The sequence below is a fragment of the Ursus arctos genome, unplaced genomic scaffold, assembly GCF_023065955.2.
Source record: "Ursus arctos isolate Adak ecotype North America unplaced genomic scaffold, UrsArc2.0 scaffold_4, whole genome shotgun sequence".
Lineage (NCBI taxonomy): Eukaryota > Metazoa > Chordata > Mammalia > Carnivora > Ursidae > Ursus > Ursus arctos.
The window spans coordinates 91477372-91498385 of record NW_026623056.1 but is presented as its reverse complement, the minus strand read 5'-3'; the positions used below and the strand labels follow the sequence as shown (position 1 = coordinate 91498385).

The window sequence follows — 21014 nt, the reverse complement described above, 5'->3', positions numbered from 1 at the left end:
GTACACATATGTGCATGTGTGCACGCACGTGTGTACTTGTGCTCTGTGTATATGTGTATGTGTGTGTGCGTGCACGTGTGTGTATGTGTGTGTTTGTGTGGGGGCAACGTGGTGCAGTGGGCAAAGGGAAGGTTTTGAATGGTCTCTTTCCATCTGCCCTTGATTTGAAGGCCCGTGGTCCCCAGAGCACTTTGGTAAGTGTCCGGTAAGTGCAGGCAAGTCCAGCTTATTTGGGCAGGGGGTGGGGTGGACACCAAACTGTCAGGATGAGAAAGTCGCAGGAATTTGGAAGTTCCAGGCTGGCATCTTGAGAAGGGGAGACCAAGGGTCAGGGGAGTGGGTGGGGATCTGACTGCAAAGACTGGTGGGGTTTTGGAATAGCACCAAAGTTGGGATTCTGTCAGCACCTGGCACATGCTGGATGGCCTTCACGGGGATGACCGGGAGCCCCAGGACAGCCTGGGAGGAGTGTGGGGTCAGAAGCGTGCAGCACAGGAGCGCTCGGGAGGGAGACAGTGTCTGCAGGAGCGAGAGCGATGCTTGGGGAGCAGGTTGTGCAGGGGCCTCCAGGAGGACCCCCGGAAAAATCCATTGTCATCCAGCATGGCCCGGAGGCTCGAGCCCTATATTCAGATAGCAGTCAATTGGTGGCCCAGGCCCCAGAGGGCTTGGGAATATCTGGGTCACAGTTGGGAAACCCCACCTTGGAGACACTTTGGAGGGGATGCATGCTTCCACGCATGAGGAAACTGAACGAGAAGAGAGAAGGCGCACGCAGGTCGTGCTGTCTGACTCACCCCCCACGTGAGGGAGGACCGGGCTTTCTCTGGCAGGCTGGGTGTGGCTCTGACAGCCAAGGACCTTGCCCAGGCACAGAGCCGGTGTTGGCTGGTCAGGGCCTGGGGTCTGCTCCTCTGCAAGCAAGCTGTGGCGGGTCATGGTTCTGTGACAATTTTGCACAAGGAACCAGCCCAGGGACCCATCTCCCATCACGGGTGTTGTCTATGCCATTGCACAGCCAGCCTCGAGGTCATCGGTCAACAGATTAATTTGATAAAAAGGACAAGGACAGGGAGCAAGTCTGGCCCTGAGTAGATTTTCAGGAGAGGAGCGGGGGGGGGGGGTTCTGAGCCCCTAGTTTGCCTGCCTTGATTCATCCCACCAATAGAAAAAGCCACCTCTGTGTTGCTGGGTGATGGTCAACAGGTTGGTGCAAAGTACCCACTGTCCTTCTCTACCTGCGGGTTACCTGTGAGTGTTTGCAGAGCCCCAGCCCAACCCCGGGCACTCGGGCTACCGCAAGTCCTGTGTGTTCCATGGTGGGCTGACTCCAAAGGCAAGAGGGTGGGGTTTCTTTCTGTCCTCCTGTCTCCCGCCCCTGGCTCCCCAGAACAAGCCAGGCCATCTGTTGTCCTTTCTCTTTGCGTCCACATGGCTTACTCCTCACTGGACCACTTGTTCAACTTTGGGGTTGCAAAGGATTACCATGCCTTATTTTTATATTATCTGGGCAGCAAATGGCCCAAGTTGCCATAATGATGATAGAGATGATAAACCGCTCCGGTCGGCCCCCCGCCCAGGGCTGCCCTTTGCATAAGAGCAGGCGTGCACGTTCTCAGGAGACGGGGCAGGCGGGGTGGTCCCTGCCACCGTGGGTGGGCTCTGAGGAAGTGTGATGACCCTGTGTGCTCCGGGGGCTTGACTTCATGGCCCGCAGAGAAAGGGGCAGGCACGTACCTTCCTCACTAGCTGCGCGAAGTCTCCACTGTCCCGGGGCGGCAGCCCGAGGAGTGGGCGTGTGCAGGAGTCCAGCGCTGAGCCGTGGCTCACAATCAGGATGACGCCCACTGTAGAGAGAAGCACACCTCGGGGTCAGAGGAGGCACGGAGAGCGCCTTTTATTAGAATGAGGGTCCCCAGAGCTGTGCGGTGCACAGGGCGTGAGAGAGCCCGGGTAGGAAGCGGTGTGGCAGGGAGCACGTGTGCGTGGTCCGTGGCGCATCACGTCCTCGGGCACAGCTGGGGCGGCAGCGCCTGCTGCGAGCTTCGGGGATGGGACCGTGCCGTGATCCGAGCTGCCACCTCTTGCAGGATGTGGTGGTGGCTGCCGCCCAGACTGGGTCCCTTAGCTAGAGAGTTATCAGCCAGCTGGCCACCGTGAGCCTGCTGGTGCCTCTGGTTTCGTTAGGGACATTCTGAGCCCACGGGTGGAGTCTCCGGCCGGCAGCGTGAGTGATGCGGGCACCGAGCACAGCAGGGGAGAGCGGGCCCAGCCGGGAGAGACCCGGAGGTGCCCCGGCCGGACCCATTGGATCCACCTGCAGGAGGGAGTCGGGCGGCGGGCTTCCCCAAGGGCTACGGCTGACACAGAGCAATCCGTGCGTGCTGGCTCCTAACACGACTGTACATTCTCCACCAGGACCGAAGCCCTGATGTACTTTTCCCGTGTTATTTCCTGTTCATTCCACTCTCGTATCCTCGGCTTCCCAAGTCATGGTGTGGCGCCAGGTGCCGTCTGGGAGGCGGACGCGCACCTTGGACTCTGGCCTATGCTCTCAGCTCTCGGGGAACTTGGGCACGCGGGCTCCAGCCCTCTGAGCTTCAGCGTCACGAGGAGTATGCGGCGGTGACGTCACAGACCGCACAGGAAGGTGAACAGTTGACAGATACCGTCTGTGAAGGGTCCCCTGCCCGGGGACTGGTAGGTGTTGGCTTTTACCCTCCAGCCCACCTGGGCTTTTCATTCCTCCTCCGTGGCTTGCCACACCTGCCGCCCTCCCGCCTTGCTCCCGCTCTCCCCTCTTGGGCCCCGTTTGCCTTCCAAGTCCTGCTTGGCCTGCGGCTCAGGTGCTGTGCCCCGACAGCCTCGCTGCCCGTGCAGCCCCGCGGACGATGGGCTGTGCTCCCTGCAGTGAGCAGCACGTACACGGCGCCCAGCGGGCTCAGGAGCTGATGACGCAGATCTCCATCCCTGTTCCGGAAGGCCTCACCCCTGTCGGAGGGTCCTCGGGGTTGCAGCATCCCGTGGCCTCTGAATTTCAGCTCAGGGCAGAAGCTTGAAGTGAACAGCTGGAAAGCGGCGGGCTGAGGATGGACCCCGGTTGGGCCGTGGAAGGCTCTGATGTCGTCTTCCGTCTGTGGGGCTCCGTGCGGTCAGTGTGAAGAACGGGGCTTTGCTGATGCACTAGGTGCCACTAAGGGGCGGTTTGCAAAAGTCCACTTCCCAGGACGCCAGCCAGCCGAATAGGCAACGTCAAGCAGCCTCGTGCCGGCCGTGTTTGGGGGGCTGGATAGGCAAGGTTTGGGTGTCTTCCTGCAGGATGTCTGGGAGCGCGTCCCCCTGTGTGCCAGGGACTGTCCGGGGAGGCGGGGTGCTCAGCTCTTCCCCTAGAGCAGGGATGGTCGTCCCCACCAGCAGACATCTCCACTCCGAGTCTCTGGGATGAGGGGTGGAAAGAACCCCGGTGGGGAAGCGGGTCTGCCAGTCTCTCACCACCTCAGAGACTCAATTTTGTGTAATTCAAAATTCCTAATATTCTGGATGCTGTGCCCCTTTCCCCAACAATAGTCAAACTCCTTGAGGGTAAAGCACGTGCCTCCTTTGCTTAGATTTTCCCCCACGGCGTCTTAGCTGGCGTCTGACACAGGGTGATGTTCAATACACACTTGCTAAATTTAAATGTTGAAAGGCTTAGTTTTTAGCTGTTTACCATGGACATTTTGAGAGAGACCCAGATAGGCGCGAAGGTGGGCCTCACGCGTCCCGGAGCTGCAGCGGTGTGCACCGTCGGAGGGCTCCCCTGCCCTTCCCCCGCCACCACCAATGTCCTGCCATTTTACGCCCCACCTCGGGGCAGCACTGCCACGTGAGCACTTCCTGCCCTTCCACACCCAAGCCGCCACTGTCGCACTAACAGAACCCACTCAATTTCTTAGGCATTTCCACGTTCAGATTCCACATTCGGATTTTTCTAAGGGTCTCAGCCATCTACGTATACAGATGCTTTGTGCCAATCGGCATTCAAACGTGAGCTGACATATGGTTCATGCATCCTTAGTCTCTTGGGTCCTAGGAAACAGACCTGAGTGGTTTGTGCTGACTCACTGTCCTGGATCCCATTGGCTCTCAGTCTCAGAATTGGGGCTCCCAGGCGGCAGGGGGATGTGTCTATGCACCCCGCTACTGTGGAGGCCGCCATGTAACACTGTTGGTTGGGGTGGGGGGCGGAGGAGGTGGGGGCATTCCTAGGTTCATAAAATGGGCCAGTTTCCACCCCAGGGTAAGACCCCAACCCTCGGGGGGCTGCCCATAGCTGGGGGTGGGTGGGAAGGGGGAGGCACTTACCGTCCCCCGGGCAGGCTCTGATGATCCGTCCCACACTCACCGCACACCTTTCCACATACTCGTCGTAACTCTCAGCCGGCAGGAGGGAGGCGAGGGGAAACGCAGGCCTAAAGGACGAGAGAGAGGACCCCGGCCACGCTGGCCTGCTTGTTGTGTGCTCAGCTGGGGAAGGAGAAGCCCTTCTAAGACGGCCCTGCCGCAGGGTCCACAGCGGTCCACAGCAACCACTGGGCTTCAGTGCCCAACTGTGTAAAGTCAGTTTCAGCAAGACCCCTGCTAACACAGCGAAGCCAGAACCGCACCCTTGGTATGGGCTCCCCCTCGATACCTGGGCAATCCCTGCAGCACACCTCTACCCAGTGATGTCCGGTCACGCTGGCCTGACTTCAGCCAGCTGCCACTAGGGCAGTTTATGGAGAATTACTCCACTCTCTGAGTGACTTTCCACCCCCACCCCGCTCCTCGGCTAACCACCCCCACTTGTCCTCGTTGTGTTCGGAGCTGAGTCCTGTTCTGCTCCCCTGTGACAACCCCGCATTGCAGCGATCTCCCAGAATACAGTCTTTCATACCATCTTCAACAGGTGTCGTGAACGTTTCTTCTTGAACAAGAACTAGAGAAGCTCCCCACCCTGGCAGAACGCGAGAGGACGGCGTACCTATAATCCAGGCTGACGTTGAAATTCGCCTCTTTCAGCTCGTCCAGGGTCATGAGAGTTGGGGTAGCTTTGCCGGACTCCCATTTTGTCCATTCAAAGATCCCAGGTTCCACTCTTATCTTAATTCTTTTCTCCAGTTTGAGCTCTGGATCCCACAGAACACAAGCATTTGTCATCCTCTGTGTCCATTTTGGTTTTATGTAAGTAACTCTCTTCTTACACTTAAACAATACCTTTTAATAATGTGACTTTTTTTCCTGGCAAATATTGATCTGTGATTACTTGTAGCCATGCTAGTTCTGAGTCAAAACCCCTGGGTGGTTGTAGCATATCGGAGGGGTGGTGATGCCCGTCCGTCGGGAAGGGACCAAGGCTGGGAGGCTCACCCTGGGGCTCACCCTGATGGTCCAATACAACTCTACAACCAGACCGGCACCGGGCCTCGGTCCAGAGAGAGCACACTGCATCGGCTAACCCAATGATCCCTGGGAAAGACCGGCCAATCGAGGAGCACATTGGTCACACTGAGGCCCCATCCTGACAAACACCCCAGACGGAGCAGAAGGGGAAGGGCAGGGGAAGCTGTCTCTCAGAACATCTGGACTTCTCCCAGCCACCCCACCCTAGCATTTCACCCCTCAGCTAAGAGAAGACTGTGGCAGAAGTCCGTCTCTGTGAGTGGGGCAGAGAAGACCTGCACGTTTTTGCTGGAAATGGAGCAAACGTCATTAAGCTGAAATGCTGGAAATCAAGTCAATTCTCAAAATGCATCCCAGGTCATGGAAGAGGTCCCTTTGCCAAAGCACGCTTAGGAAAGGGAGTTACATGGTCTAACCCGGCTCCCGGGCTCTCTCCAGCCTGTGCAGGGCCCGTGTCCACTGTGAATAGGTCACGTGAAGGAACAGTAGAAGTTCCCAAATGGGCTTGGCCGCTCCTTCTGTGGAACCTTCTGGAAGCTGCTGCTCCGTGGGTCCCACTTTGGGAAATAGTCCGTTTGAACAGCCATGGACCCGGCATTGAAATGAAGGACTTAAGGGTAGCAGGTTAGCATCTCAGATGTCAGTCTGGAAACAGACTGGTCATGTTCCAGGACCTAGGAAGATGGCTGAGTGCCCTCCTTTTTCTGAAGCAACACAGGGTTTATAAAGTTGGGACTCTCTCAGGCATCACGAGAACAATAAGGATGTTCTGGATATAGACTAACAGTCCATGAGAGATTGTATGGGAGACACTGATGTTACCGCCACCAGAGAACATTTTGGAGAACTTTTTATTTCACGTCTCCAGCCCAGCCGTTGTTAGAGCCAGCTTTCCGCCTGCTCCTCCATGTCCGCGCCTGCAGGGGAGCCTGGGGCCCAGTCGGCGGGTGGGTCTCAACGTACAATCATGCTCGCTGACCTCAGGGGGCTCTCCATGCTGCCCGGTGGCCATCCTCCGTCTCCCCACTGTGATCTGGCCCCTCTCTCTGATGGGCTTGTCATACCTTCTGTGCATCCTATGACCTCCAGACGGCCCTCCCTTTCATTTTCAGCTGGTGGCCTGACTCCCTCTGTCTCTGAGAAAGCGGAGGCAAGCCCCGTCCCCCACATTTGCACACCTGCTGGGTCTGGGTCCATGTGCTCTGCCCTCTGTCCCATCGCTGTGGAACTTCTGCTTGTGCTCCTGCCCTGTGACCTACACCATGCCCCCTTTCCCCACACAAAGAGGGCAGGGCAGGGGTCCAGCAGGAGATGCAGAACCAAGGCCCCCAAACAGGCTGCCCTTCTCTCGCAGAAGCTGCAAAAGGTTTGCCCGTGGCTTCCTAAGGGACATCAGCCTTTGATGGTGCTGGACAGCTCCCAGCAGTCTATCCCCCTGCCGTGGCAAGAGTCACGGGCTTTGGGCTCAGAAGGGACCATAGCCATTCCCAGCTCTCTGGGTTTCTGAATGCCCCTCCTCAGATTTTTTTTCTTTTTTTCTTTTTTTAAACACATAGTGGATGTAGGCCAAAGGTGGGCAGTGTGATGATAGGCTCCTGGGTTACAATCCTGATATTCCAGAAATGTTGGTGGGCTCAGTGCCTGCTTATAGCTCTTGGAGGGCTGCTCCATGACTGTCTTACACCTTACGTGGCCATTCATCACCTCTCATCCAATTCTTACCCCCTGCCCACTTCCCTCTCCCCTTGGAGAATAACCATGAGGTCAAGGCTATATGAGGAGCTCACTGCGGTTCTCACCGACCTTCCAGGATGTGTCTGGCCGTCTGCACACAGCGGAGGGCTGGGGAGGTGAAGACGGAGGTGACTCTGATGCCACTCTCCAGTAGTGCTTCCCCTGGAAAACAGCAGGTGGAAAAACGCCTCTTCATAATTGTAGCCTCCATTGGGTGTCTCACTACCTGAGGGGGGCAGGGTCTTCAATGGCCCCAAGATTCCCACCCCCTGGTGCACCCACCTGTGTCACCCCCTTGAGTGTGGCCGGAAGCTGTGATGATGTGAGTTGGCGCTCCTGGGACTCTGTCGTCATACGGCAGAAGGGGATTATTTCAGGTAGACCTGACCATTCAGGTGAGCCCATTGAAAGCAGAGATTTTTCTCTGATGGTCACAGAAAAGAAGTCAGAGAGATTCAAAAGTATGGGGACTCGAGGAGTGCCTGGTGGGCTTAGTTGGTTAAGAGTCCGACTCTTAGTTTTGGCTCAGGTCGTGATCTCAGGGTTATAAGATCGAGCCCCACCCATGTTGGACTCCACACTGAACATGGAGCCTGCTTAAGATTTTTTCTCTCCCCCTCCCTCTGTCCCCACACCCTCTCCTGCTTGCTCTCTCTCTCTCAAAGAAAAAAAAAAAGTACAGTATTCAACATGCAAGAGATTCCCTACTGCTGGCTTTAGAGATGGAAGGGACCACGTGGCAGGGAACATGGGGGTGCTGGGAGCTGAGCGCAGCCCTTTTCTGATAGCCAGCAAGGGAATGAGGACTTCAGTCCTACAACCTCAGGGAATAGAATCCCCCCAACAGGCATCGGGAGAAACGGGAACTGCTTCCAAGAGGCTCCAGACAGGAGCTCAGCCCAGCTGACACCTGGCTTTCAGGCTGTGAGATCCTGAGCAGAGAACCCAGCCACGCCGTGCCCAAGCTTCCGTCCTATGGAGCCGTGAGCTGACAGGTGTGTGCCGTTTTAAGGGCGCAGTCATCTGTGCTGCAGCAACGGGGAACTCGAGGCTACCCGAGGCTCGTGGGAGGACAAGCCTGGAGAGCCTTTGCCTCTCACACAACCAGAGGACTTAGTCCTTGGGAAAGAGGGGGATCTTTTCAGTAGGATATATGCACAGTGCCAAAGCCAGTGAGGCTGTCACAGGCTGGATTGTGTCCCCCAAATTCATATGCTGGGGTCCTAACACGTCCTCAAGTGTGACCTTCTTCAGGCATGCTGTCTTCATAATGGTGGTCAAGGTACGATGAGGTCACTGGGGGGTCTCTAGTCTACTCTGACGGTGTCCTTGTAAATGGGGGAGTTTGGACACAGAGACAGCAGGCATAGAGGGATGTGCCTATGTGCCAAGGGGAGGGGCCTGGAGCAGACGCCCTCATGGCCGCAGGAGGAGCTCGGACTTCTGGCTTCCAGAACCGAGAGAGAATGCCTCTGTTGGTGAACACACCCCACATTGGCACTTTGTTATGGCGGCCCCATGTGGAGGCCAACACCTGCCCGCACGGACCCTGAGCTCCTGTAGTTCATACACCTTCCCCAGCTCCCGATTCCATGTTCTGAACTCATTAAAGGAAGACCAGATGAATTCATTGGCTTCTTTTGTTCCCGAAAGTCCATCAGTGGAACCACAACCCCAGACATGAAGCATAAGCCCAAGCTGACAGATTTTGAAACAACATCAAAGAGAAGATGTGTTTTTTTAATTTTTAAAATAACACCCTTAGTGTAGACAGAGGTCGTTGGCTTTTCTACCCTCTCTTGCTCTTTCCAGGCCTACCATTAGTTCCTTCCGACTTCCCCAACCATCCATCCTGGGTCCAATCTCTGCACTTCCACTCACTAGCTGTGCAATCTTGGGCAACTTACTTAACCTCTCTGTGCCTCAGCATTATCAGCAGAGTGGGGTAATGCTAAAGCTGACCTCAGCGGGCGTGTAGCCCAGGCTCAGTATGCCTGAACGACAATCATTGCTGTGATTATTGTAAGTCTCCCCAAACATACCTGCCATCCTGGACTGGAAAATCCCACACGAAGACAATGGCGGGTCATTTTCGAAGTCTTTGATACCATTGCTCCTTCTGGGCAGACTGTACGGGAAGTTCAGATCTGGCCGGTAGTATTTCCCTAAAGCATAAACAAGCACCGGGCATTCAGGTCCGTCAACTTAGTGCATGTTTAAACCCCCAAGAGCGAGACCCATATCGGAAGCAGGGTTAGCACTTAAGTGGTCAACTGCGTTTTTTCTGGAATGTGCTCTGTGATGTGGATTCAGTTGGAGAGAAATTGCTGCTCTACCGTGCACATGTGTCTTCAAATACAGAAAACACCGGCTTTAGCCTCGGGAAACAGGAGACCCTCTTGGTCCCCTGATGACCCCTCGCAACGACTCACTCATAAAATCTTCCTGATGAAGAACGGAGCGTCTCCATTACTGACTGGGCTTAACTTGATCAGAATCCCTCGTTGGCATTAATTACGGAGGTGAAATTCTGCCCGTCCCCAGAGCTGACAGTGTGTCCTATTGTCTCCGAGGACGGAGTTCCAGGGGTGCCTGGAAGTCAGGAGGATCTGCGGGGACTCCCCCAACATCCATCTAGAGACTGCGGGGAGTCTGACCTCGAGGTCGACGAGCTGACCGTCTGGTGCAAATCCTGGCACCACGGGTTGCTAGTTTGTGATCAGAGACAACGAACTTAATCTCCCTTATTAGTGAAAGGGGGAAACGACGGAGCTGTTAGAATGAGTCACTGTGATAACACCCAGATCCCGAGGGCCCGGCTCAGGGACGTGGTCTACAAGTGATGGGCTTCATCTCACTCTTGAATTATCAGCCATCCCTGCGGAGGACCCTGTGCCATGTCCACGCCTCACGTCCTCCCAAGCAGCCCCAACCCCTGGCTGCCAGCAGGTTCTAGCAGCCAAGCCGCCCTTCCTGAGACCTGCCGCCCATCTGGGGCAGGCCCTGCCACGTGCCCTGCCCGAGAGTGCCAGCCCGGCCCTGCTCACGGCATCCCAGCCCTTCACAAACACAGGGAGGCCACCTGCTACTTCCAATGTCTTGGTTTTTTGGTTCCATCCACGATTTCCCTGAAAGATCGCCCTTGGAACTTCCATCGACAGAGACACTGTGTGAAGAAAGGCTTTCATTAAATGCCAGAATACATGGTGCGTTGGCTAGAAAAGTGGATTTCTTTGTTATTGTTCTTGTTTTTCCCCAAGAGAAGGTCCATTGACTGTGTTGTATTCTCAAAGGCATCTGTGACCCACAAAATGTTCCCCTGCTCCATGTCGGCCTCTTGTCCTCGTTGACACTCCGTCTGTGAGAGGCGGAGAGCAGAGCTCAGAGAAGACAAGGATCTGCAGCAATGTTATGTTCTGATGTGCAGAGCCTACAGACGTGGGGTGACCTGGCCAGTGCCACTGAGAAATGAGGGGCCGTGCGAGGTGTGGGTACTTGGCCCAGAAGTGAGCCGAAATGAAGAGGGTCAGAGGAGAGGCTGGCAGCTCCCCAAACACCCCACTGTAATGCAGGAAACCTCGCAATATGCAGAATTCGGGCAAATTAGACTGTCGGTGGTCACTGTAGGGCCACTTTGCCCGGTGCAAAGAGCCACCAGGAGACTCCTTCAAGCTGGGACTCTCCAGAGCCTTAAAGTACTTTCCCTTGTAGGTGACCCGGTCTCTTGCCTGGATGACCAATATTCTTCCTCTTTCCACGCTGTCCCATCACTGTTCTCAGAGCTGGTTGTTTTGTGTTGGTCCCACCACCGCCGCATGCACGCTGACTCCAGGTGCCGTTTCAGCCTGCGGTTTCGATCATTGTTGTCTTACCAGAACCGTTCTTCTAACCGCATGTGTCAACGCCAGTTCATCCTCATAGCTACCGACCATCCTGTCGCTTCTCTCCTGAGCCTTTGTGTCTCTGATCGATCTTGTTTTAGAGAGACAACCACAGCATCACCTCCGTGGGTCCTTGCAAATACGTTTGGTCATGATGTAATCCGCTCAGAATTTTCCTGCTGTGTGCTGATCCCCTGCCAATGGTCTTTCCTAAGCATTTCCCCCTCTTCTCAGCCTGCAGGGCTCGGGGAGGAATTCCGAAAGAGCTTAGCTTGCCCAGCTACTCTGAATCTACGTTCATTCAGTATCTTCCTTTATACAGTCAGTCATCCGTGGCTTAGAAATCGTGGCGTGCTGGGCTTCCCGTTAAGGGGCGCTCGCTGGTGCAGGTGTGGGTCATCGGTAGAGACTGCTGGTGGGTGTGCTGGATTTACAAGCACTGTGCTTAGCTCTTGGCATCCAGGGGGGCTAACTCGGGGGAAGCGAGATGCATGTTCAAAATCCGTCCATCGGTTGAGTAACACAGTTAAACATGGTAGGGAAATGACCACAGTGGTGAAGCTTAGCTCAGAAGGATACAGCATGAGACAGGGTTGTGCCAGCAGCTGAGGCTTCAGAGACCGCAGGGCACAGAGACCTCGGTGCTCTCAAATCAATGCTGGTCGCTAACCAACTACCATACGTATGCGTCCAGAAGAACGACGACTGTCCACGTGTCACACCAGCAGGTAGCCACTCCTCTGTCTTCCACACAGCCTTTGAGGTGAGCTGCACACTCAGGGCATGTGTATCACGCCCACGGAGAAAGACGTAGCCCGTAACCCTCCCGTCTATGCTGTCTCTACACAGCCGCTCTCAAGAGTGGGGCGCAGGAGACCGGCTCAGGAGGCCGAGCAGGGGTGTCATTAGTTAGATCTGTTTTCTGGGGTTTGAATCTGCCAGGACGTTACCTACCATCCGGAGTGGAACACTGCTGCAGCCAGGACTTCCCGAAGATCTGATCGACTCTCTCGCCGTGGCGTACCACCAAAACACTCCTCCTCGCTATTGTGGCCTGGCGTGGTGGAAAGAAGGACACGTGCATTTTTACATGTGCTGTCTTAGACTTGCTCAATGGGCGCCGCCCCTCGCCATCCCACAGGTGGCCTAGAAGCAGGATCGCTTCCTTCCCTCCTCACGGGCTACAGCCCATTTCACCAAAGTCATTGCAATGAAAGAAGATTAGGAATTGCAGGTGGAAATCTCTTTAATTTCTATCAACTTTTTATTTCCTGGGCCTGTGACACTAGCAAGGAAATGAAAAGCAATAGGAACAGCCCATACCATAGAAAGCACCTTGACTTTTCTGCCTTTCTGTTTCTTCCAAGTCCTTGCCCTGTCCTAGTCCCACCAGATGGCTGTAACAGAACCCCCCAGTCTGGGGGCTCATAAAAAATAGACATTTATTTCTCACAGTACTGAAGGCGGGAAATCTGAGATCAGGGTGCCCACATGATAGGGCGGGGGCCCTCTTCTGGATCAACTTCTTGCCGGGTCCTCACAGGGTGGAAGAGGCAAGGGAGCTCCGTGCGGTCCCTTGTATAAGGGCACTAATCCCGTCATGGTCCACTCTCCTGACCTCACTACCTCCTAGAGCCCCCACCTCGTAATGTTAGTACATTGGTGGTTAGGATTTCAACAAATGAATTTTGGGGGGACACAAAGATTCAGACCAGAGCATCCCTCCGTAGTGACTTCTTAGGACATTTTCTATATCCACACATATATATTATCATATAACAGATATTACATATTTCCTCTCTATGTAGATACTGCTGCTGGTATCCCTGAGGCCCAGCATATTGGGAGCATGTGTGTCAGAGGCTGGGACACAGGCTTCAGTTCACAGACTCCCCACTTAGGGAGCTTCGGATCGCATCGGGACCAAGGGGCAAACATGGAAAGGTGAGTCACAGAAGAGGAAGAGGTGCAGAGCTGACAGCACCTGTCACAGGAGGTGGGCTGGGGGACTCCAGGGCAGACATGGAACTTGGTCATGTCCAGAGCTAAGATCACCGGGGATGGACGGGCCAAGGTCACCAAGATGGACAGGCCGAGGTCACTGGGATGGCTGGCATGGGAAGGGCATCTGGGCAGCAGGTGGCTGTAGCTGCCGGTCTGCTTGTCCTTGCCCAGCTCCTTTTCCCTAAGCAGATCTTTCCTCCCACTCCCCATTTTTAGCCTCACAGTTCTTTGAGGCTGGGCTTAAGGGTGAAAACGAAGGAGCTGATATTTTGTGTGCTTTTGCTGCTGAGTGGGGTAAGGAAGGGAGGTGGCAAGCCGTGGCCCTCCTCAGCATGGAGCCACATCATAAGCCCCAGCCCCACTCTGATCTCCCCTAAACCCTAGAGAGGAAAACGCAGATAAGTTGGACACCCAGCACGCTGGAGGGGCAGTGACGCCCCTGGACCCCAGCCGATGCCACCGACCGTTCCCTTTCAGATTTGATTCTGCTAATAGTGTGGAGCCCTGAGCGTCGGCACCAGCGGCCTGCATCCTCCAGCGCTCCTCTGAGTTTGTCAGCGGGATCAAGTGCAACCGTGTGTTGGGAAGCGCTGAGAGCATGCTGAGACCCTCACGGTGTGCGTGGGGGCAGTGTCACAGGCAGCTCCTGCCGGGCCCTCCCGTCTCTCGTGGAGTCCACAGCCATGTGGGCGATGCAGAAGTCTCCAGGGGCTCAACGCACTGGCCCCTCCTGGCGGGTCTGCCTGCATTCCGATATGTGCGTGAAATGTGGTGCTTGTGAGCCCGTGGGACCTTCCAAGCCTCCAGGTGCAGTTTCTTAGGGCCTTGGGGCCGATTTTCCACAACGGACACATGATCAAGGCAAAGCAAACATTAGGATGGTCTCTTAATACAGCACACAGATGTCTGGCGCTGGAGGCAAACGCACCAGGGCCTAGCTCCAAGGGAAGTTTGTCTTGTTGTCTTAGAATTGCGAAGTATGGTTGATGCTTACTGACGCCAGGATGCCTTCCCCAGGACAATGAATATTAAAATATCTCATCCCCTGCCGCTGTCGAGGGCTGATCTGTAGGCAGATTGCAAGACACACGTGGGCTCCCAGCCTTAGTCTGCTTACTGACATTCTCCACGTACTGTCCGATTCATTGGGCTGAGATTTTGAATTTAGAGCATTTTCTTCCCTGGAGGAGCTGAGAGGTTTGAACTTTGAAATGCAGAGCTTTGCAACAGGAATATTCAGATAAAGCCCAAGGTCCTCGGGGAGTGGAATGGCCCTGTTCCCAGGGCCTTAGGGGACACCAGGACTGCAATGCCTCTTTAGACAAGAGGGACCCGGGGCTGTTACAGCAAAACATCACCACCAACTTAAAGCAAAGACATGGGTTCGCCCACAGTTTGGAGGCTAGAATTCCAAAGTCACCGTGTCAGCAGGGCCACTTCCTGTGAGGTTCTGAGGAGGGATCCTTCCGGGCTTTCTCAGCTCCTGGAGCCCCAGCAGTCCTCAGCCTTGGCTGAGACACTCCGGTCTCTGCCCCGACGCTCACATGGCCTCCTCCTCTCTGCATCTGTGGTCTCTCCTCTTCCCTGTGGATCAGACACCCTGTTTGTCTCTCCTAGCGGCAGCTGTGATTGGCTTTAGGGCCCATGGGATTCTCCCCTTCAAGACCTTTAGCTCAGCTCTCAGGCAAAGACACTTCGTCCTTGTAAGAGAACACTTGCAAGTTCCAGGGACCAGAACCTCGTATCTTTGAGGCCATTCTTCAGCCTACTAGCATCCGTGTATCAAGGCTGATGCCACAATCTTCTTTTCCTACCGCATGGAGGGGCGAGCTCAGACCAGGGGAGGCGGGTCCGGCTCGCAGAGAGATGTCTGCGAGGCTTTCACCCATTTAAAGCTGCAGGGAGTTCAGATGAAGGCCGAGCTATGAGCTGACCCTTCCATTCCAGCTTCCTGTCCTCCATCTGGAGAGGGGGCATGGCCTCAGGGAGCCCCATTTCAGTCCATGCCTGGTCTCCAGCATCCCACTAAGGCGGCTGAGTCCAGCCTCCACTGTGCCCTCCAGAGACTGGGCAGTCTGGGTAGGGAGCTCCGTTTTCGTCTGTCTCTGGCTCCCGGTCGCCAGCTGCTCTGCCTGGCTCTTCCCTCTGACTGAAGGCCTGTCTAAAGGGGATGCTCTGTGGCCTTCCCAGTGCCCAGCACCCTGTGCTCAGCCCTTGTCTGGACCCAGCCCACCAAGTACCAGCCCCCTTCTCTCTCCCAGCACTGACCTGAAAGACCCCCATCTTCTGGGGCCCTGGGGGAGGTGACTTTTTCAGGGTCACACAGTGCGCTGATGAGATAATTGGTGTAAGAGTCTGGGACTCTGGGCAGGGCTGTGTCCCCGCATCTTCCCTGCCCCATGTCCTGGCGCCATGACCAACTGAGTTACAGACCCGTGTTGCATGTTCTCGCAACGTCCAGAAGGCTGCCTTCAGGGGCTCACAGCCTGGCTCACAGCTATGGGGCATCCACCCCTCTGCCCTGGGGTGGATGGAGTGCGCGGCCAGTGTCTCAGCACCGCAGGGCGGAGCCTCCTGCCGAGCCACCCGGCTCTGTGGCTGTGCCTGAGGGGCCGAGCCTACCACAGAGTTAATACAAAGTGTGGCTTCCCTTCGCTCATCTTATAAACCAGGGAATTCTGTCACCTGTAAAGCCTGGATGCTGCTAATGTCCCTTGGCGTCTGTGAAGGGTGAAGTTCCCCGTTTCGTCGGCTGCTGGCCTCACCATCCTTTCTGGAGATCAGGTCCATGGCCAGGCTGAAGGTGTAGGTCCTGCGGGAGAAGAAACGAGTGTGCTTTTATCATGAAGACATTGGGAAGCAGCTGTCTGCATCTGGTCATGCACGTGCGTGGGGACGCCCGTGACAAGATGGGCAGGGAAGGTTGTTGTTGAGGACGAAACACAACCGTGTATTCAAAGAGCCTGGTGCTCAGCACAGAACAAATCCCAAGTAAATCCCGTTATGGGCTCCACCGTGTCCCCTTGACATTTAGAGTCCTGACCCCCAGCACCTCAGAGTATGACTTTATTGGAAACAGGATCTTTAAAGAGGTGATTAAGGTAAAATGAGGCCGGTAGGTTGGCCCAATTCTATCTTATAAGAAGAGACTAGGAGGAACAGAGAAACACCAAGGAAGGTGGCCGTCTACACATCTGGAGAAGCCAGTCCTGCCTACACCCTGATCTTGGACTTGCAGCCTGTGACCGTGAAAGAAGAGATGTCTGCTGTTTAAGCCCCCAGGCTGGCGTACGTGGTAGGAGGCCCAGGCAAACTAGTGCACCATGCACATAGATTCACCTTCTAAAATAGCCAAAGGTGTGAAGATAGATGTGAATGGAATGCAAGAATGAATGAGCAGTCAAGAGACACATTAAGATCTAGGGAAACACATGGGAAAGGGCTGGGTGTGTTTACTGGGAGGGTGGGTAAAACAGGACCCGAGGGGTTGCAGGTGGTGAGGAAACTGCCACCTGTCTAAGGAACCAAGAAAGATGCTGTGAGGTGGGCACACATTCAGGAGGCCTGGGGAGGATAGGGGGAGAAGATCACAGCTAACTAGAGTCGTGTGAACTCCAGCTAACTAGAGGAGGGTCGAGTGTGTCTGGAAGGAACAGGCGGAGGGGCCAGAGGAGAAGAGTGAATGGTCACTTACATCCTCCAAGAACAAACAAATGGCCAAGTTCCCCAGGGGAAACTCACTTTATGAAAGGGGAGATCATCTTTATAAATTCTATTTTAAGATGATCTATAATCAACAACCAAAAACCAAACAATCTGATTAAAAATGGGCAGAAGACATGAACAGACATTTGTCCAAAGAAGACATCCAGATGCCAACAGACACGTGAAAAGATGGTCCACGTCACTCGGCATCAGGGAAACGCAGACCAAAACTACAGTGAGATCCCACATCACACTTGTCGGATGGTTAAAATCAAACACAAGAAACAACAGATGTTGGTGAGGATGTGGAGAAAAAGGAGCCCTCGTGCACTGCTGGTGGGAATGCAAGCTGGTGCAGCCACTCTGGGAAACAGTAGGGAGGTTCCTCAGAAAGTTAAAAATAGAACTATCCTACCACCCAGCAGTTGACTACTAGGGATTGACCCAAAGGATACAAGCATTCTGATTCAGAGCGGCCCATGCCTCCCGATGGTCATAGCAGCAGTATTTACAATAGCAAAGATATGGAAACGACCCAAGTGTCCATCGACTGATGAACGGATAAAGAAGATGTGGTATTTACACACGACAGAATATTACTCAGCCATAAAAAAGAACAAAATCTTGCCATTTGCAGTGACATAGATGGAGCCACAGAGTATTATTCTGAATGAAATAAGTCAGAGAAAGACAATTACTATATGATCTCACTCATATGTGGAATTTAAGAAACAAAACAAACAAGCAAAGAGAAAAAGAGAGACAAACCAAGGAAAAAATTTTTTTGAAAAGACTTCATTTATTTATTTGTCAGAGAGAGAGAGAGAGAGAGCACAAGCAGGGGAAGCAGCAGACAGAAGGAGAAGCAGGCTCCCTGCTGAGCAAGGAGCCTGCTGTGGGGCTCAATCCCAGTACCTGAGCCGAAGGCAGATGCTTAACCAACTGAGCCACCCAGGCGCCCAGAAAAAGACTCTTAACAACAGAGAACAAACTGAAGGTCACCAGAGGGGAGGTGGGTAAGGGAATGGGTTAAATGGGGGATGGGGATTAAAGAGTACACTTATCATGATGAAAAAATAAATAACTACACAAAAAATTTTAAAAATCTACAGAGCAGAGAAAAGGAGCAGTAGCTAAAAAGGGAAACAAAAAAGGGTTTGTGCTTGAGTTTGTTTTTAAGATAACTACATGTTTGAGCATCTGGTTGGCTCAATCAGTTGGGTGTCTGCCTTCAGCTCAGGTCATGATCTCAGGGTCCTGGGATTGAGCCCCACATCAGGCTCTCTGCTCAGTGGGGAGTCTGCTTCTCCTTCTCCCTCTGCTCGTGCTCTCTCTTTCTCTCATTTGCTCACTCTCTCTCTCAAATAAATAATAAAATCTTAAAAAAAAAGATAACCACATGTTTGTTTGCTGGTGGGAATGATGGGGGAGAGTCTCAGGAATGCCAGGTGGTGCTGGTGTGGTGCCCTTGGAGGGCATGGGATGCCCGGGTGTGGGGCACTGTGGATCAGCACCCCTGGGCGGGAGCTCGGACCTCACAGCACAGTCTGATGGGGGAGAAGGACACGTGGGCCAAAGCTGCAGGTGGGTGGCCTGGTGGCTAGAGCTGGTGGACACTCTTCTGATTGTTCACCTGCCGCATTGGACAGGAGTGAAGAATCCAGCAGGTGGCCTCTTGATGAAGTGAAAACGTCAGACACAAATCTCCTGGAGGACAGAAGCACCCGGGCCACAGCTGGCATGGCCACGGAGGAACAGAAGGGGGAGGTAATGGGCTGACGCTCACCAGGGTGACTGGTAAGGATGCACCGCCCTCACTCCTGTGTTCTGAAGAGCATTGTTCTCCTCTTGCTCTTCCTACTGAAGTCTACTTTATGGTTTTTAACACCCGGAAGCCTTAAATTCCAAGCATTTAATAGTCACTATTAAAGATTGATTGCCAAGTGTCTGATGAAGACTCCTTCTGCCACGTCAATGTTTCCAAAGCTCTCCTCAGTCCAGAAATCAGAAATAAGTTCACTTGAGTGCCTTCTACTTTATATGATTTTCTGTTTCCATTTAATTCTTGGCTTTGAGTTCCATGTGTGAGGGGAGGCCATATAAAATGCCATTCATTTTACACCCTTTTCTCTCTTTCTGATGCCTCAGCAGGTATGAGGAGGCCAGGCCTCCCGCTCTGGTATCTGTTCCACTCCATGGATCTACTTTTCCTCTTTCTCTCAAGCCAGGACCATATCGTCGGTTAATAGCAGGTTTTTAATATCTGTAGGGTAACTATTTCCTCTCGTTATGTTTATTTTTCAAATTTTTCTCAGTTCCTCTCCTGTTTATTCTTCCAGATACACTTTTCAACCACTCCCATTGGGAATGATCCCATTGGGATTTTTCCTGGAATTTCATTAAACCTGAAGGTTCAATGAATCCAGAAGGAATCGATACATTCAAGATTCATCTTCCTCAGTCATGAACGTGGTGTGTTTCTACGTCCTCAGCCCGTGTGTGAATGTTAGCATATCTTCCGCAGACACTTCATGTCCTGGATTCTCCCACAACTACCGCTACCCCCACGTGTCCATGCTGAGACCTGACCAGGGAGCGTTTGCCCTGCACCCCAGCCTCTGGCCACCAGCCTTCCACAGCCACCGCCACCACCTCATGACCCGGACCGTTCATGCCTGCGTGGTGTTTCAATTTGGTGAAGGCACTTCTCAAAATGTCTGCGAGTTGTACCTTCTCTTTTCAGATTGTTGCCCCTTCTGTGCTGTGCCGGAAACTCCCATTGGCGGGATCCAGCTCAAGTAGACTTACTTTGCTCACATACTCTCATTGTCAGAGGCCAGCTCCCAAGAGGCATGGGCTTTTGTTGGCCATAAGTGGACTGGGAACAATGGAGTCCATGTCCAAACCGTTGACATTTCCCTCCTCCCGTAGAGGAGGCCCTATTTACAGTTTCCTATTGTCAAAGGAAATGGCAGTGGGTTTCCTCTTCCTGAGGATGAGGGGGGGCCCGCGCCCTGCTCGAGCCTCCCCACGCATGCAACAGAGCCTCCTTATCTATAAATAGCATCTGTGAGGTCTACAGTTGGAGAGAAAACCAAATTGTTTCTTCGCTTTTCTTTCAAATGAAATACAATCAATATTACAATGAGAGGAGAAAGGAAAGCACTTAACATTTAAATATTTCTGCTTTTCTCTTGGGAGAACTACTTAATGGTCAACTTACACTACGGAGTAGATGGGTTCAAATTCTCCCTGGCTTTTAAAAGGGGCATAGCTGCAGTCGGTGGGGCTGTATGGTCCACATCCCCATATTAGATTCCTGGGGGAGCCATAACAAGGCACCCCAGACTGGGCGGCTGAAAGAACATTTATTGTCCCCATCCTGGAGTCTGAGTTCTGAGATCCAGGAGTGGGCAAGGCTGGCTTCTCCCGAGGCCTCTCTCCCGAGTGTGTGGACTCCGTCCTCCCACTATGTCCTCACGTGGTTTCCCTCTGTGCGTGTCTGTGTCTTGATCTTCTCTCATAGGGACACGGGTCAGATTGCATGGGGGCCACTCTAGCGACCTCATTCTTCCTTAATCTCCTCTGTAGAGACCCCATCTCTACAGTCACATTCTGGGGTGCTGGAGGCCAGGACTTCAAATAGGAATCTGAGGCAGACAGAATTCAGCCCATGACGGCACCTTTATTACGTCTGAGGTACTTGCCACCAGCTCACTCTGTGGTTTTGGAAATTACTGGACGGGTATGGCTTCAGTGTTGAAAGCCTTCTCATCTTGGCCAGAAGACAAACTGTTCTCTAAGCTGTAACGCTCACCGCCTCTCCGCTCCTTGTTCTAGAGTATGTCTCATACGTTCTTCTGCGTGGAGTGTTGAGAGTCACTGTGATTCACGAAGGCACTCCCTCATCGTATCACGCTGGTCACCTCTCATCTTCTTCAAGGTCACAGACAGGTTTGGGGGTAAGATTTTGTCGTGCAGTGAATCCAAAGACTCCCGGAACCATTGCAAAAAGGCCGAAGTTGATTTGGTTTTGTGCTGATGGGCTGTGGACGCTTCAGTGGCCGAGCAGAACAGCAGAGCTGCAAACTCAAAGGTGTCCTGTGGCAGGGAGGGGCTGCTCCCGGTGCACGTGCACATCTGTCCTTGGGCGCTGGAAGGCCAGTGGGTTGCACATGCCGAATGTCAGTCCTGCAGCCCATGCAGTCGGAGGTATGTACCTGTCTGCCCACGGCAAGCTAGTCTTTGGACGGTGCCACCAGACCACAT

The 21014-nt window shown here is 53.7% G+C and overlaps 1 protein-coding gene across 2 annotated transcripts in view; it reads right to left on the bottom strand.

Moving 5' to 3' along the window:
• The window catches only part of UBASH3A (ubiquitin associated and SH3 domain containing A), a 37892-nt gene that overhangs the window by 1303 nt on the left and 15575 nt on the right, over positions 1-21014 (bottom strand). The window contains exons 7-13 of one of the 2 annotated variants that reach the window (XM_026498898.4): positions 15726-15852; positions 11991-12090; positions 9198-9320; positions 7225-7317; positions 5003-5147; positions 4345-4451; positions 1738-1847 (exon numbers count right to left, since the gene is read on the bottom strand). In XM_026498898.4, the coding sequence (XP_026354683.3) occupies positions 1738-1847; positions 4345-4451; positions 5003-5147; positions 7225-7317; positions 9198-9320; positions 11991-12090; positions 15726-15852 (805 nt within the window). The remainder of the gene's footprint in view (positions 1-1737; positions 1848-4344; positions 4452-5002; positions 5148-7224; positions 7318-9197; positions 9321-11990; positions 12091-15725; positions 15853-21014) is intronic. The other variant, XM_026498975.4, reaches the window with a different exon arrangement.